The 24,589-nt window shown below is 42.3% G+C and overlaps 7 protein-coding genes across 7 annotated transcripts; 1 reads left to right on the top strand and 6 right to left on the bottom strand.

The window, feature by feature from the left end:
• Positions 1–465: 465 nt before the first annotated feature.
• On the top strand, positions 466–1,473 carry ATC70_000992 (uncharacterized protein; the record flags this gene model as incomplete). Its single annotated transcript, XM_064820398.1, has 2 exons — positions 466–760; positions 830–1,473. 2 exons carry the CDS (start codon positions 466–468, stop codon positions 1,471–1,473), a joined length of 939 nt encoding a protein of 312 aa, XP_064684318.1.
• A 281-nt stretch (positions 1,474–1,754) lies between these two features.
• Positions 1,755–6,170, bottom strand: YRB30 (Ran-specific GTPase-activating protein 30; the record flags this gene model as incomplete). The annotated part of the gene is made up of 1 exon (XM_064820399.1): positions 1,755–6,170. The coding sequence occupies one exon, from the start codon at positions 6,168–6,170 to the stop codon at positions 1,755–1,757; it is 4,416 nt and encodes a 1,471-aa protein (XP_064684319.1).
• A 610-nt stretch (positions 6,171–6,780) lies between these two features.
• On the bottom strand, positions 6,781–7,596 carry GLC3 (alpha-1,4-glucan branching enzyme; the record flags this gene model as incomplete). The annotated part of the gene is made up of 2 exons (XM_064820400.1): positions 6,781–7,328; positions 7,389–7,596. 2 exons carry the CDS (start codon positions 7,594–7,596, stop codon positions 6,781–6,783), a joined length of 756 nt encoding a protein of 251 aa, XP_064684320.1.
• A 1,547-nt stretch (positions 7,597–9,143) lies between these two features.
• Positions 9,144–10,415, bottom strand: ATC70_000995 (uncharacterized protein; the record flags this gene model as incomplete). Its single annotated transcript, XM_064820401.1, has 2 exons — positions 9,144–9,990; positions 10,054–10,415. 2 exons carry the CDS (start codon positions 10,413–10,415, stop codon positions 9,144–9,146), a joined length of 1,209 nt encoding a protein of 402 aa, XP_064684321.1.
• Positions 10,416–13,541: 3,126 nt separating this feature from the next.
• Positions 13,542–14,786, bottom strand: SEC59 (dolichol kinase; the record flags this gene model as incomplete). Its single annotated transcript, XM_064820402.1, has 1 exon — positions 13,542–14,786. The coding sequence occupies one exon, from the start codon at positions 14,784–14,786 to the stop codon at positions 13,542–13,544; it is 1,245 nt and encodes a 414-aa protein (XP_064684322.1).
• A 1,138-nt stretch (positions 14,787–15,924) lies between these two features.
• Positions 15,925–17,953, bottom strand: DGA1_1 (diacylglycerol O-acyltransferase 1; the record flags this gene model as incomplete). Its single annotated transcript, XM_064820403.1, has 2 exons — positions 15,925–17,374; positions 17,430–17,953. 2 exons carry the CDS (start codon positions 17,951–17,953, stop codon positions 15,925–15,927), a joined length of 1,974 nt encoding a protein of 657 aa, XP_064684323.1.
• Positions 17,954–18,131: 178 nt separating this feature from the next.
• ATC70_000998 (uncharacterized protein) lies at positions 18,132–23,102 on the bottom strand (the record flags this gene model as incomplete). The annotated part of the gene is made up of 3 exons (XM_064820404.1): positions 18,132–22,252; positions 22,316–22,418; positions 22,488–23,102. 3 exons carry the CDS (start codon positions 23,100–23,102, stop codon positions 18,132–18,134), a joined length of 4,839 nt encoding a protein of 1,612 aa, XP_064684324.1.
• Positions 23,103–24,589: the final 1,487 nt, after the last annotated feature.

Below are 24,589 nucleotides of genomic sequence, written 5' to 3' on the forward strand. Positions count from 1 at the left end.
TTAATTCGCAACAAGATGAGCTTTTCACACACTGCAAAAAAATCATGCATCTGCTTATACAATCTATCAAGTTACTTGCAAAGATTTTGTCATGAATAATGGGGGAATATATAATTGAACAGGCTAGCCTCTATTTAGCAAGTGGAGCACAGCCAGTTTTCTTTTTGATCAGGGTTTTTAGACCAGCCAAACATGCCATGCGAATATCCTCATCGGTGTTTTTCAGTTCTTCCAATGAGTCCCACTACATCCATACGATTTAGAATAAAAGCTATCTGAAAAATGTCTTCCTTTCTACTCCTCTTCTTCTTTATTTCATCTTTTACTTTCTCATTCATCGCAAGCCAAGTTAAATCAGCTAGAATCCACATCAATGGGTAATGCCATGCATGCACTGATGCACTAAATCTTTCTATTCTGACTCGATGAACTCTAGAAAACGAGCAGGAGAATATTACCAACAAAATGACTTCCCCTCAACAAATATTAAATACAGTGAGCCCAGTTAAACTGGAGCAGTATGAAGAGCTGTTCGACCCACAATACTCAATCAATCAAGATCAGCCGAGCAACGCGGAAGCCATTAGGTACAGGTGGACAGGCGGTGTAACTTCCGAGATGATGGGGCAAGGATTCAATCACAACCAACCACATCCATTTGACAGTATGTATGAAAACAATAACTCGAATCAAATTCCCTTTCATTACTGCGAGAATCCTTCCCCGCAACAACAGCAGCAGAACAATAACGTTGGCATGGGTAAGCGGAGGTTCTAGCGTGCCTTTTCTTGAATGGCGAAATGCACACTCACAATAAATGATTATATAGATCAATTCAGTTTTAGCCAGCACAGAAATAGTTTACCCATGATACATAACACTGACATGTTCAGTCCAGCATCTACATTGACAGCAAGTCAAATGCAGACTATTCCAGCACCCGTGGTCCCGCCTTATAATCGCCGCTACACTGAAGGTTCTATTCCAGCATCCACTACATCCTTAAACGGCAACAGCACTAGAAAGAGCAGAAAACAAAGAATTAGTTCTGTCAGTTCTAGCAGTAAAGAGGATGACGATGAAGAGAGCAAGAGAAAGCACTTTTTAGAAAGAAATAGACAAGCTGCATTGAAATGTCGCCAAAGAAAGAAGCAATGGCTTGCCAATTTGCAACATAGAGTTGAATATTTATCCACTGATAACGAACAGCTTCAGTCGCAAGCAACCATGCTACGAGAAGAAGTCATCAATCTCAAGACACTGCTACTTGCGCATAAAGACTGTGCAGTAGCTCAAAGAGCAGGTGTTACAGTGGGCATGATCCAAAATGCTACAGGCGGCGCTGGTGTTTACAACAATGCCAGCAACAGTGTGCCTACTGCTGCTGCCAACGGTAACAATGGTAGTGCTCCTGACATGGCTAATAATAGCCAGCAAGATCAGCGTATGCTGCCACATCAACCACAAGTGTAAAAGAAGAAGCACTTGACACCACGTACATTACCCACCTTTCATAATTTGTAGTTTTATCCCTTCAATAATAGCAATAGTAGCAATAAAATGTCTGTATATATGAAAAAGATATAGTTTAATGATGGTAAATTATACGGGGTGATATTTTGGTATATATATACTAGCCGATCTATCTCGCTACGCTCGATGACGGCGTCGCCCTGCGGGCTTTGGCCGATTACAATAAAACTGATTAAATCAATAGTTATAAAGGGTAAAAAAAAATATATAGAGTAGTTATATTAGGTAGTATCTGAAAATAGAACTTCAGGATACACTACATTTTCTGTGTGTTTCATATTTTCGGGTAATAAAATGGTCATGCCATTGGCAGATGTTGCTCTTGACATGGCAACATAGAGTTGACCATGAGTAAATACGGGACTCCTGAGGTCCACGGCAACTTTCCTGAGAGATTGACCCTGCGACTTGTTGATGGTCATTGCGAAAGATACTTTAACCGGGAATTGCTTCCTGGTCAATATGAATGGCAATGTGCCAGGCAATGTAGACAAAGTAAAGCGAGGAATCAACTCGACTGCACCTGACCCTCCGAGGATTTTCACCTTGAGGACATACTGTCCAATTTGCTGAATGATCAGCCTTGTACCATTGCACAAACCTCTTTCAGGGTTGAGGTTTCTCAAGAGCATTACAGGAAGACCTACTTTCAACTCCAAAACTGCTGGCGGCAGCCCTGAAGGCGAAAGGGTTTGCAAATACTCTGAGGGATAGGCTTGGGTCTCAGTGTTGGTCAGATCAGATTGCACCGTGTCAGCAGAGTACAAAGTGACCTTTTCCCCAATCACGTTCTCCATCACCTTGCTGTTAATAGCATCAACGTTGACGTTCTTTGAACAGAGAATAGCTCTTTCCTTGAAGAAATCACTATTTTGCAGAGGACACTGCAGAACATGCTGAGGATAGATATCTTCAATGAACTGATCAAGATCAGTCATCTGCCTCAAAAAAGAGGGCAAAGCAATGCTGCCAATCATGGATGGTTCATACGACATTTTTCCTATCCAATCTGCAAATTGCCTATCTGTGTCATTGGAGTTGGCAAGTCTCATATTCTCAGTCAGGCTCAGCTTTTGTAATTTGGGCCATAATCTTGACGATTTCAGTGAGGCATTGACGATTTCAGGACGGCCACCTTGCCTAACAACAGGTGGAATTTGAGCAAAATCACCGCCAAGAACAACAGGAATACCACCAAAGGTAACTTCATCACCACGACTACAAATATCACGAAGTGTTCGATCAAAAGCTTCAAAGCAATATCGATGCTGCATTGGCACTTCATCCCAAATTATCAATGCTGTCTCTCGAATGAGATCAGCAAGGTCATCGTTCTTCTTGATCGCACACACAGACTGCTCGTGGATGTTGAGTGGAATGGCAAAGCGAGAGTGTGACGTACGCCCACCAGGAAGTAGCAAAGCAGCAATGCCAGAGGAGGCAACACAGAGAACAATTTTTCCTTGGCTTCTATAAAAGTGACAAAGAGTATTGTAAATGAAGGTTTTGCCAGTGCCAGCTGGACCTTGCAAAAAGAAATGTGAGCTGTTGGCGTTGCTGTTGATGGAGGAGGTGATGGTCTCAAATATGTGCTTCTGGGTAGCGTTCATTTGAGCATACTTTTGCTGATACGAAAAGGCTTCTTGATCTTGGAGATATGACATTTCATTGAGTATCAATGAATTGCGCTGTATGCCAGTCATTCTGCTTATCAAGCCATTCCAGTTGAAGAGAGGCAAAGGCAAATTGAACTGACCTAGAGATCTGTCTTGTGCACCAAGAGATGTTTGCAACAGATATAAGCCATAATCAAGACTTCGCGTTCCATGGTAAAATTCAGCGTCAGGTTGCACGCTGAGCAGCAGCGAATACCCTTTTTGCACGATTGCATGCTCAAGGTCATCACAGAAACTTTCACAGAATTGATTCCAAATCTGAACAGGCGATACCAATGAGTTGAACATGAGCGCAGAGACAAACATTGAACGCATTGCGTAGCCAGAGGCAAAGGTAGCAGCTTCTTCAAAGGCTCTGGTCCATTCTCCATCATCTTCGATCAAATGCAGCATCATACAGGCCTCACGAAAGGTGGCATACTCGTGATTATTGACAGTTCTCAGATGAGAAAACGACGTGGCTCCTCTGACAACTGTGAGCAGCAGACGCAGATAATACCTCTCGCCGGCAGCAGGGCTACAGTAGTACATGCGGCCGATAGACATGGTATCGGTTCGTCTTGCTTCCCACCTTTTTGGCTTCTTTTCTTTCCAAGTCATATGCTCTGGGAATTGCTGGTAAAGCAATGGTTGAAAACCAGGTTTGTTTTGATTCACGGCATTATAATGAAAGTAACCCATGAGCGTGGTATGACTCTCTCTCAGGACATTATCAATTCTTGATTGAGGCCAGGAAGGATCAAAATATACAGGCTGCTCATTTTCAAGATGAATAGCAAGTGTAGTGACAGGTGGGCTTTCCTCATGCATTGGGAACTCTTTCAACCTCCAGACGGCTTCACACGGGCTGATATAACGGCCATTCAGATATTTGGCACATTCATCATTCTGATACATTGCTGCAGTACCAGCTGTTGCGGCTGTTGTCGCGGTAGTCGTGGTTTTCAGAGTAGTCTGATCAGAACCTTTGTATATATACTTGTTGATGTATTTGATAGCCTGGACACTGGCGCATACTTCCACGTTGATATGAGCGTTGTATCTCTTTGATAGGAATGGATTATACGCTACCACCCATTCATTTGTCATATGAAAGTCGTGGTACACGTTCTGATCATCTTTGATGCGTATTACATGAGAGCGGCCATCCATTCTTCTACGATAGAGTGGATACCCATCATCAGGGACTATGGTTGCTGGCTGATAAGGCTTTGGGAACTTTTTTGAGCAGACGTCGTTACCGAAAGCATCCTTCACCATACAGGGAGATTTCTTGTTATAACCACCACATGGACCGTGCATCATGTTGCGGGTGACAATTGCATGTAGTTCAGGGTCTTGATGAACGTCTGGAATTTCTGTGGAAATAATCTGGTCGATCCTCTCTGCCGTATCAAACCGGTCATTTTGGTTATCCAAGAACAACAGCATATGACTATGCGGGAGGCCGCGCTTCTGGTATTCGATTGTTCTCACAATCCCTTTATAAGCACCAAAGATTTTCTTTTGCTTCAGGTCTTTGAGTAATGCGTCGTGCTTCCGGTTGAATACTTCAGCAACCAAATCTGGGCGATCAGCAGCACTTTGGCCAGGCAACAACTCATCTTGGATCTCCCTCCAGTTTGGGTTTGCAGTAAACGTTATGAATAACGTTGGCTTACCAAAGAATCTAGAAATAGCCATTGCGTTTTGGTACAGCTCTGCCATAAACCGGGGACCACCAGTGAAACTGCTTGGCAAAATAAACGTTCTACCCACCGTTTCAAGATCTGTATCAGAAGCACTGATAGCATCAGCAAGACCTTTGTAGACATCAGCACGGAGAGTCGTTTGATTAGCCTTGATCCAGTTTAACTTGGTTTGTTCACAAACAGCCCAAGCATCGATCAGGTATTGCTGGAATAGACGTCTCGAGAGGAACAGGATTTTGGATTCACCATTCCTGACATGCAATCTAAATCTATAGAAGGCACGCTGGGTAAGCCTGCCTGTTGCTCGACGTTGTCCCTCTTCTTGCGCTTCTTCATTGTCAACATCCATGGCATCAACAGTTGAAGCAGGCAATTGCAAACGAAGGCCCCAATGCCACCCATATTCACCTCTGGGAAAAAGCAAAACGTAATGGAGAGGCATGTAGGCAGCATGCGTCTCGTTGATCCTTCTAAAGAGTCCTCTGGAACTGGTGGAGGTGCTATTTCGATAGGTAATCAGGATGTCTCTGAAACTTGAATCAGCATATTCATTGGGGATAATAGCTGCAATCTCGTTGACAGTTGGCAAGTTCTGAGTACGCCTATCTTCACCGACAACCAATTCCAGTCTCATTTGAGGATTGAGTCGAATATACGCATCCTCGCTGACATGATCTTGGGCTTGTCGTTCTTCCTCTGCACTCAGAATTTCGTGGGCATGCTTGTAGATACGTACAAATGGGTTACCACAACGAACCGGGTCATCAATCATTTCACTTAATGCTTCAATGATTGAATCATCTAAATGCTGATTTCTGGGGTTGGCAGATCGACATGCAGCAGCATACTCGGGATCGTAAATGTACAGTTGATTGTACTTTGGAGCATTACCAAAATTCAAGGGTGCTTGCATGTGATACAATTCACCATGGGCACTTACTGGAGTAACTCCACCTCTTCTCTCCTCCTCTCCTTCTCTCTGGGCCCCTGCTGGCGTAGCAGTGGTACCGAATGAAGTAAAAGCAAACAAAGTATTGTATTGCCTTATATGCTTCAAGAAATGGGATGAGCGTGGATGGCTTCCGTTGATTAAGCTATTCAAGGGCTCAGGCGGATCTTGCAATAAGGGCAATATGGCCTTTCCTTTTTTACAGCAAGAGTAGAAGAGATTGTTGCTTCTGGATTGACCGGTAGTTCTTGCTGCGTCCCAATGCAATGCGCCACAACCATCACATACAACGTCCATTCTTCCCAGATAATGAGGTTGCATTCTTCCAAGTTCTGATATGAAAGCGGCAGGTGCTCTAGGTGCTCTAGGTGGCCTTAATGCAGCTCTCTGTCTGGCGTAGTTTCGGGCACGTTCCTGAAACAAAAATATATATATAAGGTTCGTTCGAATGTTTGTTTTTCATTTCTTTTCTATTTACTCGACATGAATCACATTTTCGAAAATTGTAATCTTCAGGTAGAGCAACTCTACAGGTTACACAGTTTCTAGCTTGAACAGGAGGCATGATAATTCGATTTGATTTTAACAAAAAGATATTTCATACACTTTATGCAAATTGTGATGCTTGATGTTCTTGGTGGAGGGGCTAAGCCCCCTCCCCCAAACCCCCTCCCCATTGCCGGCTTCGCCGGTGGTTATGCCCTCGTTTGTTCTGGCTTTTAATACTATTAAATTTTAAAAGGATATGATTGGCTTGTCTATTTTTTTTTCATAGTTTTCCAGTATATATATTTTAGATATATATATATATAATAAATAAATAAGGTATACATAGAGTGGTAAAATGTTGATACATAGAGAATGACAATGAATAGGGGTGTTTTGTGCGTATAAACAAAGAAGCATAGCTTGTTGTTGTTGTTGTATCTAGCTATACAGAGTTTCTTTTGTTTTCTGATTTGACTGTAAGAACCCTTTTGATTTTCTTTGTCAAACTCTTGCGTCTATCGTTGATCTTTTGAGTTTCTCTTCTAATCAAAGATGTCGTTCTTGGTTTTTCAAAAGCATCATTACCGCCAATAGAATGAACAGATGATGGTGTGAGAGGAGGCAAGATAGAGGACGAAGATGAGATGGATGTTGGGGCATGATCTGCTGACCTTTCAGCTACAGCTGTTACAGGTATTGTTGTTGTTATTGACATTACTTCTGCTTGTGCTTTTGCTTGTGCATCAGCAGCAGCAGCAGCAGCAGTAGAGGAGGAGGAGGAGGAGGAAGGGTAATCCTGCAAATTGTTGGTATCAATGGCTAGACTGTTGATAATGTGTTCTTGCGGTTGTTGTGGAACAGCGCTATCAACTGACGTCTCACTATCTAATTTGCCATCTACCATCTCAGCATCTGCTGGTGTAGCTTCTGGTATTTGGACTAATGTAGGGGCTGCTTGTAACGGCGCTTCTTCAGGGCTCTCTTGGTTATCTAAAGATGATAACAAGATGAATATGTATGCAAACCTATTTCATCGAATCATTGACAGACCTCCTTGCTCATCTTCATCATCGTTTTGCTCATGAGCAGTAGCAGCACCGTCGTCTGCTTGGATGCCTCTGGTTGTGTATGCGTCAGTAACAATGATTTGGGAGTGGGTTGATGAATTTGAAGACCGAATCAAATGTTTCTGATGAGATACAGCGGGTTCGTCGTTCCATAGACGCTCGATATATAAAACAGAGTAAACCCGAAGCATCTTGTCAGTGGGAGAAGAGAGAGAAAGAGAGACAGCGAGTATGTAGTGAGAAAGATAAAGAAGTTGAGGAGAAAAGGAGAAAGAAATCAAGCTTTTTATACAATACACACTACTCCATTTTGTCACAAGGTTTTTTCATATTCTGTCACCTCATTCCCCGTATCACCAACGAGACACACACACACACACACACACACACACACACACACACACACACTTCACTCTTAGCCACTGATAGTCAACTATAGCACATGCACATACATGATACATTCTCTCTTTTTGTATCATTATGGTTAGCTTAGTTGTTGAAGCATTTGATTTACCATGCAATGTGACGTTTCCACATTGATTAAAACGAGAAATAGGGATGCATTCACTACTCGATCCATGACTCACCTGTAATGAAAACAGTAATTATGGCATGGAATCAAGTATATAGCGTAGAGTTTCGTTGAATCAAAGATTTCCGGCGAAATTCCAGTTATTTGCAGCATCTTTTATCTTGTGCAGACTCCATGCAGCCTTCATACCTTTGTGAGACAGCGCTAAGAGTGCATCCCACTGCTGCTGTCCCTGAGGGCTTATCAAATCTGCTTCATGGTACCAATTTCTAGTGATATCTAAACACATCACGTCTGTTGTGAAAGGTCACCTCATCTCCAAAGAGGAAGATGCACTTGGTCAGGCACATCAATATGATTGATATCATGTATGGATGTATGTCGCCAATGCAACACTAAACATGCACCTCATTCCCTAGAATATTAATATGTCTAAATTCATTGACATGTTAGTCGAGAGAAATCCACATAGGTCAATTTCGTAACCATCCAGAGCCTGTGTACCATACATCAAAGATAAATCACGAGAACAGATTGTGATATATTGCCACATTGTCGCCTTTGGAGCACTTGAGAGCCCTATTATGATGAATCTCGTCTGGAAACTACACATGGCAGCTAGCACCAAATCAAAGTGATTGCTCGTTATTTACTCGAGCAATCCTTCTTGATTCTGACATTCGATAATGATGTGGATGGAGCATTGGTATTTTGCTCTTGGAAATTCTTGTAGAGCATGGTGGCTAAAGAGCAACTGGCAGGCTTGAATCATTGCTCTTGTTACCTCCAAATCGCAATATTTGTTTGCACTCACCACAGATCAGATAATATACATCACAGATGCAATACAGGATAGCTCATTTCTGAAAGTTTATTTGATTTTTCGAGTGCAATGAAAAACAAACAAATAGTTCTCCTTGTCATGTACGAGATTTCTACCCCTTCCCCTTTGCTATTTTAAATCAGGCACACATTCATATTTTACAAGCGAAAAACCATGCTTTTTTAATTTAGTTTAAAGTTTAAAGGGCAATGTTTAGGCATTTTGATGCTTTAACAATTCATGTCGATCCAAATACGATCTTGTGTGGAATTAACAAGGATGAAGCAATCAATGCGTAACTATTACAACTCGCCCACACAAACAAACAACTCATACATTCTGTATTTCGAATTTTATTATTACAAATCAAATGATTTAGAAATCTAAGAAGGGTATGCGAAGCTTTGGGTCAAAAGACGTGGTGTGATACTGGCAATGTCACTACTGGCAGTGCTACTATTGCTACTATTGATGCTGGTAGTTTCCGCATTACTATTAGGACTATCGTAAGGATAAAGGCAAGATGTGTTGAATGATGTTAATGGAGAGAGTGAAGGGAGGAAATAATGGCTGGGTGCAATGTAGTGTAACGTATTTGGTGCAGCAGCTACATTGGCAGGATTTCCACCACTCATCGTATATGGGTTATGTGCAAAAGCATCATTGGAAGCACCGTAATAGTTGGCGTAAATGTTGTAATTGATCAATGGTTCGGTTCGGTTGGTACCTGCAGCAGCAACAGCAGATGAATGAAAATAGGCTGTTGATTGAGATGGCACCGAATAGGCTCCAGGTGGCACGGTGTAGTAAGATGTGGTGGTAGGATAATAAAGCGCAGAGCTAAAAAATTCAGGGGCCTTGACTTGAGGAAGAGCAAGTGGATACGTATTGAGCTCTTTGGTGTTGCTATCAATGCTGCTTTCACTGCTCGTGCTTACAGACGGTGTTGGCTCCACTTTAATAAACTGAAATCCTTTGTTGTAAACTGAACATTCTTTAGCTTGCTTTGGATCACATGGAATACTGCTGCTGCTGCTGCTGCTGCTGCTGCTGTCTTCATCATCCGAAGAGGTAAAAGAGTGGCCTGAAGCCATCATCTCACCTTTGAACAGGGCAGATAAACTTTGCTTGTTCTCAAACACTCTTGCAACAAATTCGTTTTTGGCACGCTTTCTATAGGCTCTGGGCTTTCCAATTCTCTTTTGTGGACAGAATTTGTAATCGGGATACCTGATCAAAGAATTGGTTTAGTTGAGCTAGATGCATGATAGATACATTTTGTACGAGGCTTACATTGCTTTGTGCTCTATTTTACGCTTTTCGGCTTCGGCAATGTACCATTGTTTCTCAGTTTTGCTTAATTCCTTCCACCATTTGGATATGATTTTGGAAATGTCTCTGTGATTAGCGCCAGGACATTTTTCGACAATGTCTTTTTGCTTCTCCAGGCGGAATATCATGAAGCTGTTCAGTGGACGAGGAATCTTTTCTACTTGTGCTGGAGCTCTAGTGATTGATTCAGACAAAGGTGAGGCGGAGAAGGAGGAGGAAGACGACGAGGAAGAAAAAGGCGAAGTTGCTTTGAATTGAGGACTACCACACTCAGACTCGAGAGCTGGGCTGGAGAAAGGGAAAGTATTGGGTGAGTTGATCATGTAAGACAATGAAAGGAATGGTGTTTGGTGTGTGAGTGGGTTGCTGTTATAATGAATGGAGATTTGATAGAGAAGATAGAGAAGAAGAGAAAAGCAATGTAATCCGCATCTCTTTTATATCTTGATGGTTCAGCATCAAAATCCGTATTCTTTGTACGTTTTTTAATATTATTACATGAATCTATTGCATCTTTTAATATTGTTCGTTCTGAAAATAGAACCAAGCAACATCTGTCAGTCGTATTTGATTATCTTCAACCTTAAACACTCATCACTGAGCTCCTCCGCCTCCTTGGTTTCGAGATGTAAATTGGGGATGCAATAAACCCTGCATAAAATGGAGAACACACTAGCAAGAAAGAATGATATTTATAAATCTTGTGAATTCATACAATTACAATTTAAAATCGTGGCAAAATAAAATATTTCATTGTATGTTTGCTATATAGACATCAATATACAGAAAAAGGGAGACTTTGGCTCATCTCGTAAATCAACTCTAAATGAGTGGCGGCTATTCATACATTAGACATGGCGCAATGCATATTAACTTTCGTTGTTGCTGCTGCTATTGTTATTGCTGCTGCTGTTGTTATTGCTGCTGCTGTTGTATACACATCCCGCCGTTATTTTTACATTCTCAAACAGCAAGGAGGAGAGGAGAAAGGAATAAAGAATATACTGTACATGTATACTCCTACATACAGACGTAAAGATGATGTGGTGTCATATCATATCATTTTATATTCTTTGAGCAAAAAAAATAGATACTTGCCCTACAGTCATTTACACAAGCATACGTATCCAAACTTATATGCATACGCTGTCGCCAATGTATAGCCTAATGTACTCTGGATTCGCTGATATGGCTACACTACATCTGCTGTTTAGACATCAAATTTCTATATATATATATGTCCTTATGATCATGTTATATTTGTTTTCAATATTCTATGCAGCATACAACAAGCTTATTAACGTTGGATGTATTCGAAATGTTGTATCATAGCCTTTGTCTTTTTCATTTTCTTGTACTGATATCTCCCATCATGTCAAAAGCCTACTCATTTTGTCACTTAACCACATTGTATAACAGGTGCATCCAAGCTAAACAATCTGCATTCACCCTTACATGATGGCGCGAAATAATTGTAGCAATGCCACCCTCTCTCCTGAAAATCTCCCTTCTTGCTTCTATGTATGATATAGAATCACACTATCATATTTCAGAAGCCTAATAAATTTAATCGTGGGTAGTGATATAAGTTTACTATCATGTCTATCGCACACAGCTTTGTTTGGATTTGCAATGTTTTATCGTTTGTTTCTGTAAATAGCAACACATGATGTCTGTTTGTATTGATTTCACATAAAAAAAAAACTGGTTTTAATTTACAGGCATTACATATAATATTATGCTGCTTATTAGGTTGAGTACATTGACATATAATAAAGTTTTTGGCTTGGTATCGATATCAACCGCTCAGGATACGTGCCCCAATGCAAGCTCCAATATACTGTAACAGGCAATTTTGTATAGGGCACGATTGCATTTCAACGTGAGCCCATTTATTTGGATCACTTGCAACGATTAAAACTAACAGACTAAAGAAGGCTTCCAAAAGTAAATAGAAACAGCATGTGGAATAAACTTTAGTATTCTTCGCTTCGAAATTCCTTTCTCATGAACGGTCAGAAGCATCGATTGCTTTAGTGATGTAAATGGTATTGAGTTTGCCAGCCAAAAGCAATTAAATTGCCGCATACGCATTCTCTTCTGATTTGTTTATTTGGGACTTTTTGGACTCGATTCGACCTATTTTGCTTGATTCGACTATGTAAGCTGTCATGGCTATCCCATACTTTCTAATGCATTCTTGGAGAGCTTTTCAAGGCGCATCTGATAGTGCTAATTATAAGGAATGTTTTGAACAAGCTTGTTGAGTAATTCTTCAGAATATGAAATGTGATTTTTGGCAAAAAATGTCGAGATTTTGCATATCAAGACCTCACAATCAAAGCTTCAGGGACTACCTTGGATCGATAGAAACATTTTGACTTAATATATGCCATAGTAAAAGCCTTCGTTTTTGGGGTAAAAAACGCGATCGTTTGATTTTCGATGAAAACCATGAAGTACCCCTCATGCTTTTTAGTCGATTTTTGGCGATGAATTTTAGGTCTCAAAAATATTGAGCAAAGGTATCAGAAAGTAAATGTTGGATGAAAGCAACTATTTGGCGCTATTCTGGCGGTCTGAAATGTCTTTTAACGCGAGAAAATACGGCTCATATATATCCCAGTTAGCTGTATCGCGCCTATTTTTGGGTGGTAGAAGACAATGCAAGTATGCTATCTGACCGGATATGAGTTGTCTGTGTAAACAAATATGGAGCGTCATAACCAAGCCAGATCCACAACTTCAGACTACTATTGGAGGGCACTCAGGGGGGTCGTAGAAGGAAAAAAAGCAAAGTTTCATATGATGCCAGTAGAATTTCATATCAAATATTGCACGTTGGTCAATCGAGAACAAGAAGAAAGGCAAATGTGGCGTTGCAACCTTTCTGTTGGCATTTCGGTTGTATTTGTAGCACAAAACGGCATAAACAAGAATTTGTAGGATTTCTTTCGCCACACAATGGCATACAGCAATGAAGTTGTTCATTGTAAAGACAATTCGAGAGTACTGAACATCCCAACTCATCCATCAGCATTTATGATATTGGTCGTACTTCCTTAAAGGAATCCTGGGAATTCATCGAAGTGTGAATCCAGCCAAATCTATACTTTTGATTTGACATTGGGCTTTGTTGTCTTGATTTGTTGCACATGGAAGTCAATGTTGGCTTGGCATCTATATACGGCCATTCAAATTGCTAATGTTGGAAAGAGTTTATTTTTGAGAGATTTGATTTAATTCGAGTTGTTTCATAAAAAAAAAAAAAAAAAAAAGGCTTTTCGGGAAAAACACGATATATTGAGATGTTTGGATCAGTCTCATGCTTTGATTTAGAATATTTGACGTAATTTTATTGTAATGGAATGATTAGCGAGTTGGAAACACAAACAAAAGGATAGAGAATAGAAATTATAATGGTACAAATTAAAAAAGAAAAAACTCAACTACCAGTTGGTTCGCTTTCTGTGTAAAGAATCTAAAAATTTGAAGATGGTGCCAGGAGTAGCTGTCCAGCGATCTCTCCAATGGTAGGCAAATGTTTGACGCACACGTTTCTCATCAAAATCGGTATTCGAGAACAAACTAGGAAGTGAGTTTGATTTTCTACATTGAGAGGGATCAGTGAAACACCATGGCAAAATAGACCAAGGCTTGATACCGTGGTGTAACACTCTTCTGTAAATGCGATAGTAAAGTTTTGATCCAAAGATTTCTGGTCCTGTAACGAGGTATCGCTTGGGTGGTTCAGAGAGCCCCTTTTCCACTTGTACCCGAGCCTTGAACAAATCAGCTGCACCTTCCAAGATTTCGCAAACATAGGGAGAGCCTTGATGAAAGTGAAATAAAGCACCAGTAAAGGGATTTCCAAACATACCAGTAGAGCAGCTTCCTTGTGCAATCCATTCATGTTCAAAAAGCGGTGCCAAATCCCTGACAAACATGGTATCCATATCAAACCACAAGCCGCCATAACGATAGAGGACAAGCATTCTCAACAAATCATCTCTTCCTTTTCCATCATTTCCATCATGCACAAGTGATTGCCAAGTGTTCATGAAAGGTTCAATAGCTGTGTCTTTGACCAGGATATTTGGTTGAACGACCTTGTATACAATTCGATCTCTCTTTGGTTGAGATCGAGTCAAGTAATTCCAGCTCTCTGATTTTGTCAAACGGTCTTCATCTTCTTTAGGGATCCAAACGATCAAGGTATGGTTGGTATTTTGGGTAGCAGAGAACGAGCGTAGGGTGGCTATTTGCTTTTCTTCGAATTCTTGAGTCAGATTCGAGGACCAATAGGTGTGGAATAGCTGATCTCCATTATGAGGGTATCGTTGAGGCTTAAATAAAGCAGCAAAATCATAACAAGTATGCGCTTCCCATACAGGGAGACCAGGAACGAAGTTGGCGCTGAACTTTTGATTGCCTTGGTAATAGGGACTATCTTGTGGCAAGTTGCTGAAGCATTTGGATAGCGGCTCAACGACAACAGGTTGCGGTGGTGATAGCCAATTTCTGAGATAGACATGGGCATTCACTTCTAGTCTGCAGAGCATGAAAAAGGAGATGGCGATCATGAAAACAGAGACGATGCCGTATTTTACTAGATTGATCACAATACGCTTATTTTGACTAAGCCAATTTGCCGTTTGCTTTAATTTCTGCTTTGTGATATTCAGACATTGCATTATTCTGTGTATGAAAGAGATGAAAAAGAAAGGGAGAGAGAGGGGGGGAATACCAAACTATTGCAAAAAAAAAAAAGAAAGAAAGAAAAGAAAGAGAGAAATGGAAAGAGAGAAAAAAACTAATTTAAACAAGTGTGTAGTACCTCCCAATTCAGAAGCAATTACAATTCATGTCTGACGTTATAATTTGGTCCTCCTGAATCCTTATTTCAGGCGTTTTCGATCTGCTACATGCACTTTATGTCTCTTTGGGGTTTCCTCGCTCGTTTGTTTTGTCGGCCATGTTGGTAGATCAACGTATCTTGCAGCTAGTTGTTGCAAACAATCCATCTGTTTGCTAGTAAACGGGATTCGAGAGATTTGATCTGCGATGTAAGGCTATATTGTCCCAAGACTAGTGTTCGGAGTCATGGCTGTATGGCAATCTTCTCAAGCACAATATAGTACTTGTACGCACCACTGCATGTTCTATGAATAGATCAATGTCTGTATCAAGTTTGAATTCGCCATATACATATGTAGATAGTAGCTCCCCATCGCTCCCTCAATGACAGCATGTAGCAAATCCAGTCTGCCTCATTGATAAAACTGAGCAACATCTATGGATTCGCTCATGATGTCATTTAGTATATGAGAGCAGACACTTTACAACTAAAATGATCTAGTGTTACCTTGAAATCCAAAGCAGTTGCGCATTGCTAAGCATAATAAGGTTTCTCATCCGCATCACCATGTATCTGCAGACTCATGTAAGCAATTTCAGTTGTAATGTTATTAGTGTGGGTTTGGGTTTGGCAGTTTATGTTGCTGTCTCTCTTTACAAAGATGGACAAGAAGGGCATCTTATTTTTTCGATAGCGAATAGCTTCTCGGTAACAACAGGATCTATCGACTCAACTCCGTGCTCATCAATAACATGTCCTTGTCCATCTTTGTAAAGAAATCGCATACTCATTCTATACGCTTATAAAATAAATTGTCAATAGAAACAAATATCTAAAACCCAGTATAGTACTTTATACAGTTAATTAAGAGGCATTTGATATTCATCCAACGCCATGCATTTGTATCGGCTATAAACTCTAAATCAAGACATTTGATGTAATTAAAGTGCATTCAGACAGCTTGTTATTTATGTTTATGTTTCAATTTGTCTCTCTAAACGATCAAGACGATCCCTCAACGTGTTCAACATGTTGTGATATTCCTGAGGTCCAATGTCGTTTTGAGATCGAACAATGGTAGGAGGTGTTTGAAGCTCATCCGACGATGAGAGCGAGGCAGGAGGCTGGTGATAATTCTCTCTTCTTTTCTCTGAGAAAGCAACTAAATCCTCAGCTGCTGCACGTTCCTCTTTTGTCGTAGCGCTGGGTAAAGGAGATGGTAGCGATGCCGAGTTGTGTTGTTCAGGTAATCTCTTGTGGCTCTTGGTGCTTGTCAGAGTCGAGTTAGCAGTAGTGTTCTGATGAGCAGAAGCACGGTCCAGACGGTTCTCAATAGCCTCAATACGACGCACAAGCCCTTCCACGGTTTGTTCCATCTGTGTCATCATTTCCCATTGTGCTTCCTTGACCTGATTTCTGACCAATCCTTCAATCGTGGTTGCTGATGCTTGCAATGTCTGCATGAGTGAGGAGGATCGTCTGATTTGATCGTCCAATGTGGATTTCAATGTGCGGGTGGTTTCAATGGTATCAAATAAATGCTCGAAAGGCTGTAAATATTGTTGACGTTGAAGGGCTGCAAAAGAGTTGGTAGTAGGTGTCTTTGGTGGCAAAGGCACACTTGCAGCTGTTACTGCAATCTGTGGTTGCGATTCATAATTTCTCTTGGTTTGTACATGACTATAAGCAGCAGCAGCAGCAGCAGCAGCAGCAGCAGCAGCAACAGACGTGGTTGGAGGTGGTGGTGGTGGATGGGGTTTGCTATGAGGATGACTTCCGTACAATGATGGGGATGCCATGTACTGTTGATAAGATATGTTTTCTCTGCTTGTAGGATGTGCGGTGTGAGGTGGCTGCTGCTGAGAGGGCACAATAGGAGGGATGGCAAATTCATGTCTTCTGGGCGATGATTGATGATGATAAGGAGGCCTGGAGATGGTAGCAGAAGCTGGAGCGAGATGAGATGAACCTACAGCATATTTATGTTGCTGCTGTTGCTGGTGATGATGGTGTGGGTGCTGCTGATGCTGTTGATAGTGATGTTGTTGTTGCTGCAATTGATGTTGTGGCTGTGCTGATTTATTGAAATTAGAGTTAATTGGTGCAGATCGTACGCCTGTGAGTTGTTCGCTGTAAGAAGGAGCGAAAATGGTGAGATTGAGAGCATTCTTATGCTTGATGGAGAGTCGCTTTTTGTTAGAAACCATAGCACCATCACTGGGCTGTTGTTGCTGTGGCTGCTGAGGTGTTTGATCTTGGTTGATGATGGGTGGATACGAGTGTAATTTGCGAATGTGCTTTGTGCCAGTTGCTGCTGCAGAAGTGGTTGCTGTTGTTACTGCAGATAAAGAGTGAGGTCTCTTTTCACGCTCGGGCCCGTTGGATGTCTTTTGCTTCTTGGCAGGCTTCTCCAAGTCCAAAGCACTGTTTTATAGTAATCAACACACAGCATCCCTATAACAAGTCTCTACACCCTTACCTCTGTCTTCTAAGCTCACTCGTGTTGAGCAACACTTTGTCCAACGCCATGGCATTCTGGCCTCTTGTTGTCTCTGGAATAACCTGATTCACAGACGGTGGTGACGATGGCTCTGTCTTTACCTCTCTATCAATGATATCCTCTAGATTCTCCAACGGCAATTGCACTGATTCCCAAATGTGTTCTTCTTTGGGAGCTCTTTTGAATTCAGGAAACGTCTGAAGGATCGCATCTGCCAAACCCACATTGTAGTCGTTTGGCTTTAATTTACATAATTCAGCGAGCAAGTGTCTATTGAATTGGCCTGCAATGTCTGATAGCACTTGGGTGTTGAGATAGGTGTCTTCATTGTCGCGATAGCAGTTTTTGAATGCTAGTTTCTTGTAGGATAAAGGCGGTAATTTGAAGATGGGTTCAATGTCGGATAGCCGATAGAACAATATGTCTGTATCTGGCAGACGAAACAAAATCAGCGGTTTGTGGTTGTTGGAGTATCTTCCCAGCAGTTGCGACAGTACTTTCATTTGGGAAGGACACTTGTATATAAAGGAGAAGAAGAAGAGAGAAAAAAAAAAAAAAAAAAAAAAAAGAGAGGAGCAAGGGGGGTCTCACAAAAGATTTATTTCTATTTTAAAACTTGTATTGCATGCTTTTCATTTCAATGTGGAGCATGATTGGATACAGCGTATGTCTAAAAAACGATCATAGTTCATACTTTTTCAACACCTCAGCTTCAATCTTATCCACGGGGGCACGCTTGCCTGTCCAGATTTCAAATTGAGCAATGCCTTGAGAAATCAAGACTTCAATGCCTTCCACACAGGACCATCCCTTGCGCTCAGCTTGCAACAGAAGCTTGGTGCGACGGGGCTTGTAGGCCATATCACAGATGATGCCCTTGATACCGCCATACACATGCTCAGGCAACTCGATGCCAGAATCAGCGGGCACAGTTGAAATGATCACACCAGGCTCAATCTTGGAGGACTCCAACGAGTCAATGACTTGGACATCAATGCTGCCTTCAAACGCCTTTTGCAAATCATGTGCCTTGGAGATGGTGCGATTCCACAGGTAGATCTTCTTGATGCCCATCTTTTGCAACGTGTACAAGGCAGCACGAGCAGTGCCACCAGCACCAATAACGAGGCCTTGTTCAGGAGGGTTGGTGGCATCCAGCATCAATGATTGAATGCGACGCTTCATGCCAATGTAGTCTGTGTTCTCGCCAATGAATTTGCGCTTCTTCTCGCCATTGACAACCGTATCGCGTACAAAGATGGTGTTAACAGCGCCAATGGTCTTTGCATTCTCAGTAACTTGATCAAGATACTTGATGATAGCGACCTTGTGGGGAATGGTAACAGAGGCACCGCCAAAGTTGGGATCGTTGAGGATGGTATCTTCAGCATACTCAACCATGTGGCATTCCAAGAGACCGTAGCGATGAGGGAGACCCAAGACTTCGAAGCCTGTGTTGTGGAGTGTAGGCGACATGGAGTGTTGGATGGGAGTACCGATCAACCAGAAGGACTGAGCAGGCAAGAGGCCAATGAGATGGCGCGCCTTGTTGACTTCAGCGAGAGAGAGTTGGCCAGGAGCAGCCTTGTGAGGTAGAGCAGGATGCGTGATGGGAGTTAAGCATTCGTTGATCACACGAGACAACTGACCAGCAGCTCCCATATTGATGGCAATGAGGTCTTTACCACCAACCTTGGAAGCACGGAAGGTCTCCAATGTCATGTTGTCTTGGAACGTTTGAGCAACACCCACCAATTTGATAATATCACCATACTTGTCACCCGTTTCGTACTTGACTTGGATTGCCTTGCCGTCCCAAGGTGTGACATTCTGCACATCATGCCATGAGGCAATGATGAGACTATGGCCCTTGTTGGCAATCAACTTTTCAATAGTAGCAGGCGTCCAGCACATCTCTACATCGACATACTCACAGCCCCAGCGTTGGCCCCAATGGAGCAACTCAAACATGCCTGCTTCATCTTCATCCGAGAAAGCACCTGCTTGACCCTTGGATCTCACGGTAAAGATGACAGGAATAGACACAGTGCGACGCAGGATGGCTAATTGCTCACCAAAGTACTCGATATCAGTCATCTCCTCCTTCTCCTCGGGCTTCTGTAGTAGATCCACACGCAGCTCGACAGCATCAGCGCCTTCACACATTTCCTTTAGCGTTTCAAGAGATTGACTGAGGTCCTTGGCAGTCAGAGAGACAAAGGTAGTAGGCACACCAACACGGCCAGCAGTGGTATCCACATGGTTGGTATCACGACCACTGATGAAATTCAGGAATCGTTGAAGATCCTTCTTGATAGCGAGCCATTCGGTGGGAGAGACGTAGCCATCGTCCACTAAGCTGTTGGCATAAGCGACAAACTCAAAGTTGCAGACTTCCTTATACCAGGAGCGACGACGACGCCAGACATTCATCATGTCCTCACCGTACATGGGACGCGTCTTGTCACGGTTCAAATAGCGAACCACTTGGTCCAAATCACGCACCAGATGCAGCACCTTGCCTCCCGTCTTGGTGTGCTCCTTCAAAACATCTCGCGATTCAGCAGTTTCAATGATGCCGCCACCACAGGCAATCACATAGCCACGACCATACTTGGAATCCTTGGCCAGCAATTCCTTCAATGCGGCCGTTTCCTTGATGCGGAACTGATCCCAACCCCACGTGTTGATGAACTCGAATACACTAGTCTTTACGGTAGCTTCAAAATACTGATCCACATCGATAAACTTGAAGCCCAGAACTTCGGCAGCGTATTGACCCAAAGTCGTCTTGCCAACACCACGCATGCCAACAATTACCATGGATTTACCGTCATCCAGAGACTTGCTGTTGTTGAGCTTGATGGAAGTACGACCCAGCGACTTTTCAGCTTGAGCTAAACGAAGACCTTGATCCACGCCATTCAAACGAACACCGAGCTTGCCTTCAAGATCATCCCACCAAGTTGGCCAAGTCTTTTCAACACATTTCTTGTCAGTGATGATGGTGCCGTGAGGAACAACAGTGGAGAAAACAGAGAAACTCATGGCAATACGATGGTCATCGTAGGTATGAACACCTTCCTTGGGCGCCTTTAAATCCTTGATGGGCTTACCGTGGATCTGGATACCATCGGGCAATTCAGAGGCTTGCACACCAAATTTAGTGAGCTCGTGAACCATGGCAGCAATACGGTTGCATTCCTTGACGCGTTGGTTGGCAATACCATAGATGCGAGTGATGTTTTCACCTTTACCGTCAGCAGGAGATGTTACAGCAGCTAACACAGTAGCAGTCAAGAAGGCATCTGTCATGGTTTCCATATCCACTTCAGGCAGAGGACGAAGTTGACCAATGGGAGGGCCAGTAACGGTAGTAGAGGTCTCGGTTTGCACAACAGTACATCCCATAGGACGCAGCACATTAATAGCAAAAGTGGCATCACCTTGAAGAGAGTTGGAGCCAATACTGGTGACAGTGCAAGTCGTACCAGTGATGGCAGCAATGGCTAAAGGATAAGTGGCAGAACTGGCATCGGATTCCACGAGGTAATGATCAGGGTTCTTGTAGGTAGTTTGCTTGATTCTGTAGGTATTTTCAGGGAGACGTTCGACAACAGCGCCGAAAGACTCCATCATGGCAATGGTCATGTCAATGTACGGCTGAGAAATAACTTGACCACCCGTCAACACCAGCTCAACTTCCTCAGTAGCATAAGGAGCACACAACAAGATGGAGGAGACATATTGAGAAGAGATGGAGGCAGACAATTCGATACGACCACCCTTGAGGCCACCATTAGGAGTAACAGCAATGGGCAAGAAGCCCTCCTTTTCAATAGACTTGATTTCAGCACCATCTGCCTTCAAGGCATCCAAAAGAGGCGCAATAGGTCTTTGCTTCATACGGGCATTACCAGTCAAGATGGCAGTAGGATTCTTGGTACCCTCAGCAGTAGGGATCAATGTCAAGACAGAGGTCAAGAATCTGGAAGCAGTACCTGCATTACCCACATAGATTTCTTTATCGGGCACAGACAGACGACCACCACCACCGTGTACAACAAGAGTTTCACCATTATCCTCCCACTCAAAGTCAGCAGCATTCAAGCTCTTGAGTGCAGCCAACATGAATTGAGTATCATCCGAGTGTAACAAGTTCTTGATACGCACAGTACCGGTACCTAATGCAGCAATGAGCAAAGCACGGTTAGAGATGGATTTGGAGCCTGGTGTGGTCAAGGAGACCTCCTTCTTGGGACCGTTGGGTGACTCAGTAACAGGCAAGACAAGTTGTTCGGGAGAAAGCACCTTGTGGATATCGGCATCAGCAATGACAGAGGCACGAGGCTCCAAAGTTTTGCCGATAGCAGAGAGCATGACAATACGTTTCTTATCGCCTTGATTCTTTTTGTCCACCTTCATGACTTCCATGATATCATCGACATGACAGTAAAGGCTGCCGATTCTGTCCTTGACCTTCTTTTCATCCATGCTGATGGGCAACCCGTAAGAGGCAAAACAACGGGCTAAACGGCCGACAGCGACTTGATTCAAATGGCCCAAGTTACGGGCTAATTCAGCTTCCTTGATACAGCCAATGGATACGCATTCACCATGCAACATGAGGGGGGAAACGATAGCCTCAATACCATGACCAATGGAATGACCAAAGTTCAATAAACCACGAAGACCTCCTTCTCTTTCATCGCTGGTGACCACAAACGCCTTGAATCTGACTGACGCCAAAATGACATCCATGAGCATGGATTGAGCTTCTGTGCGAGTATCCAAAGTAGCACCTTTTGTTGTGTTTGTGGGGGGTCAGTTTGAATTCTGTATTCCTATTGCATCCACATGCTTACCTTGATTGGGGACGGCAGATCCACTACAGAAAACGGCATTGCGAATAGCTTCTACGCCATTTTCCAGCTTACAGAAATCATTTTCATCTGAAATAGCAGCCGTCTATTTCCGTGTAATACAAACTGTTAACACTGATAGATGCCAAATTTAGAGTTTTTTCCTTGAACAAACCTTAATCAATTCAGCCATACCATTGGCAAATTCACGCTCGGGCAACGTATTCAAAAAGTCCAAATCCATGAAAATACGCTTGGGTTGCCAGAAGGCACCTACCAAATTCTTACCAGCAGGCACATCAATGGCAGTTTTACCGCCAATGGAAGAATCCACCATGGCCAACAAGGTGGTAGGGATTTGCACCACCATGGCACCACGCATAAATGTAGCAGCAACAAAGCCCACAAGATCGCCAATGACACCACCACCCATGGCAAGGAAACATGTATCTCTGGTCACTGCATTGGATAAGAGCCAATCCTCAATATCAGCCTTGATTTTGCGAGACTTGGTCATTTCGCCAGGTGGTAAAATACGGGTAAAAAGACGAGGTTCCTTTTCATTTTTGACCTCAAAGATGTCTTTGCTGACTGCCTTAAAGGCGTTGACGTACTTGTCGAGGTAGATGGGAGCCAAGTTGGTGTCTGTAATAACAACATAGTTGGAGGCAGGGAGGTTGGTTAGAATATCGCGTATGAGATATTCCGTTAGATGAAAACCGACAATGATGGACTCTGAACCAAGGACAGAGACTCTTGCCACATCGGGATTCACTATGGATGAAGCCATTTTCTAGTTGTGAAAAGAAATTGACAGATATAAAAAAAAAAAAAAAGGAAAAAAAGAAAGAGAGAGAGAGAGAGAGAAGCTCGCCTGTCTCTCCTCTTTCTTAGGCATATCGTCCCATCCCAAAGTCGTCCAAACAGAATGACGGATCTTCAAAGCGATTGGATTTGCAACAATGAGTCAACTTGAGACGATTGCCGGTCACTGGTAGGCTGGTCCCTGATGGTGGATCACAGATGCCAATGCTCTTGTTGGAGGTGGATTTCATCACTTTATCTGTGTATTGCACATTGATATTGCAAGTTCATATGGTAGATGACATGCATGAACGATCAGAGAAATCTCGCTGAAATGTACCGACCGTAATGCTCATACGTAATTAGCTTGTTCAACAAAGAATTATTCAACACATAGAAGTAATAATATAAGTAGAATGACATGAAATGTTAACTGTGATGGTATGTTTGCATGGAGCTTATTTTGGGCGCACTTGTAGCCTCTGCCTGCCAACAACAGTAACGGTAAGTTTTGATGAAGATAGGCATAGTATGTTCAGGGGGGCGATCATTCAAGTAATGCCTGTAACCTTGAAATTATGGAGATACATGGACAGGTCTATTGGGCAGGCGAGTGAAAACAAATCTTGACTGGAAGGAATACAGTAATTGCAATGAATTGCCGTCAAACCCAGTAGTGCTACATAGTTTCCAATGAGGTCCAAGTACCAAGAGTATTTGAATCGAGCAGAATTTTGTCATGGCATACAAGTTTTTGCTTTTTAACGTCGTAATATATAAGCTTGCATTGATTACCAGTTGCTTGAAAGTCTAGGATAGTTTCCAGGTTGTAACAGTCCATTGCATCTTTTGATAGGACTCTTAGTCGTGCTAGGTTAACCTGTTGCCTTTGGTATTTTATCTTTAGGTAGAGTAATGCACTTTTTGATAGCAAAGGCGCTTTTTTTTTGGACAAATATACTAATGGAAAAAGCGAATGGTTCAACATTTTGTGAAGAAATTCAATCGATAGGTGTCGATAAGCATCAAAGAGAAAGGAGACCAAAAATAGAAAATCTCGTGCCTTTGGATGCTAGCTATATTTATAGCACTGATCAAACGTCGCCAGTTTTGTCACTATTGATCAATTAGATCATTCAACTGTAGTAAGCATATCATGAATGTCCCCCCCCCCCAAGAATACCGCTTATCAGCAAGTAACTAGAGTGCAATATTAGGATTGGCCATAAAGCAGCTCCTCTGATTTATCAGAAATATAATATTTAGAAAAAGAGTAGTATGAAATTAGTCAGGTAAAGAATATCGTTTATTACATTGGAAATAGAGGGTTAATATACTATTCGGACTGAGGGATTTGATGTGAGGATAAGATGTTAGATGGGTTGATTTGGGTGGTAAGATAATAGATCCAATCTATTATCCTGAGCATGCCAGATCGTAACTGAATCCTGTTTCATGTCAAAGTTTATGATC

The sequence above is a fragment of the Mucor velutinosus genome (assembly GCF_035048745.1).
Source record: "Mucor velutinosus strain NIH1002 chromosome Unknown tig00000041, whole genome shotgun sequence".
Lineage (NCBI taxonomy): Eukaryota > Fungi > Mucoromycota > Mucoromycetes > Mucorales > Mucoraceae > Mucor > Mucor velutinosus.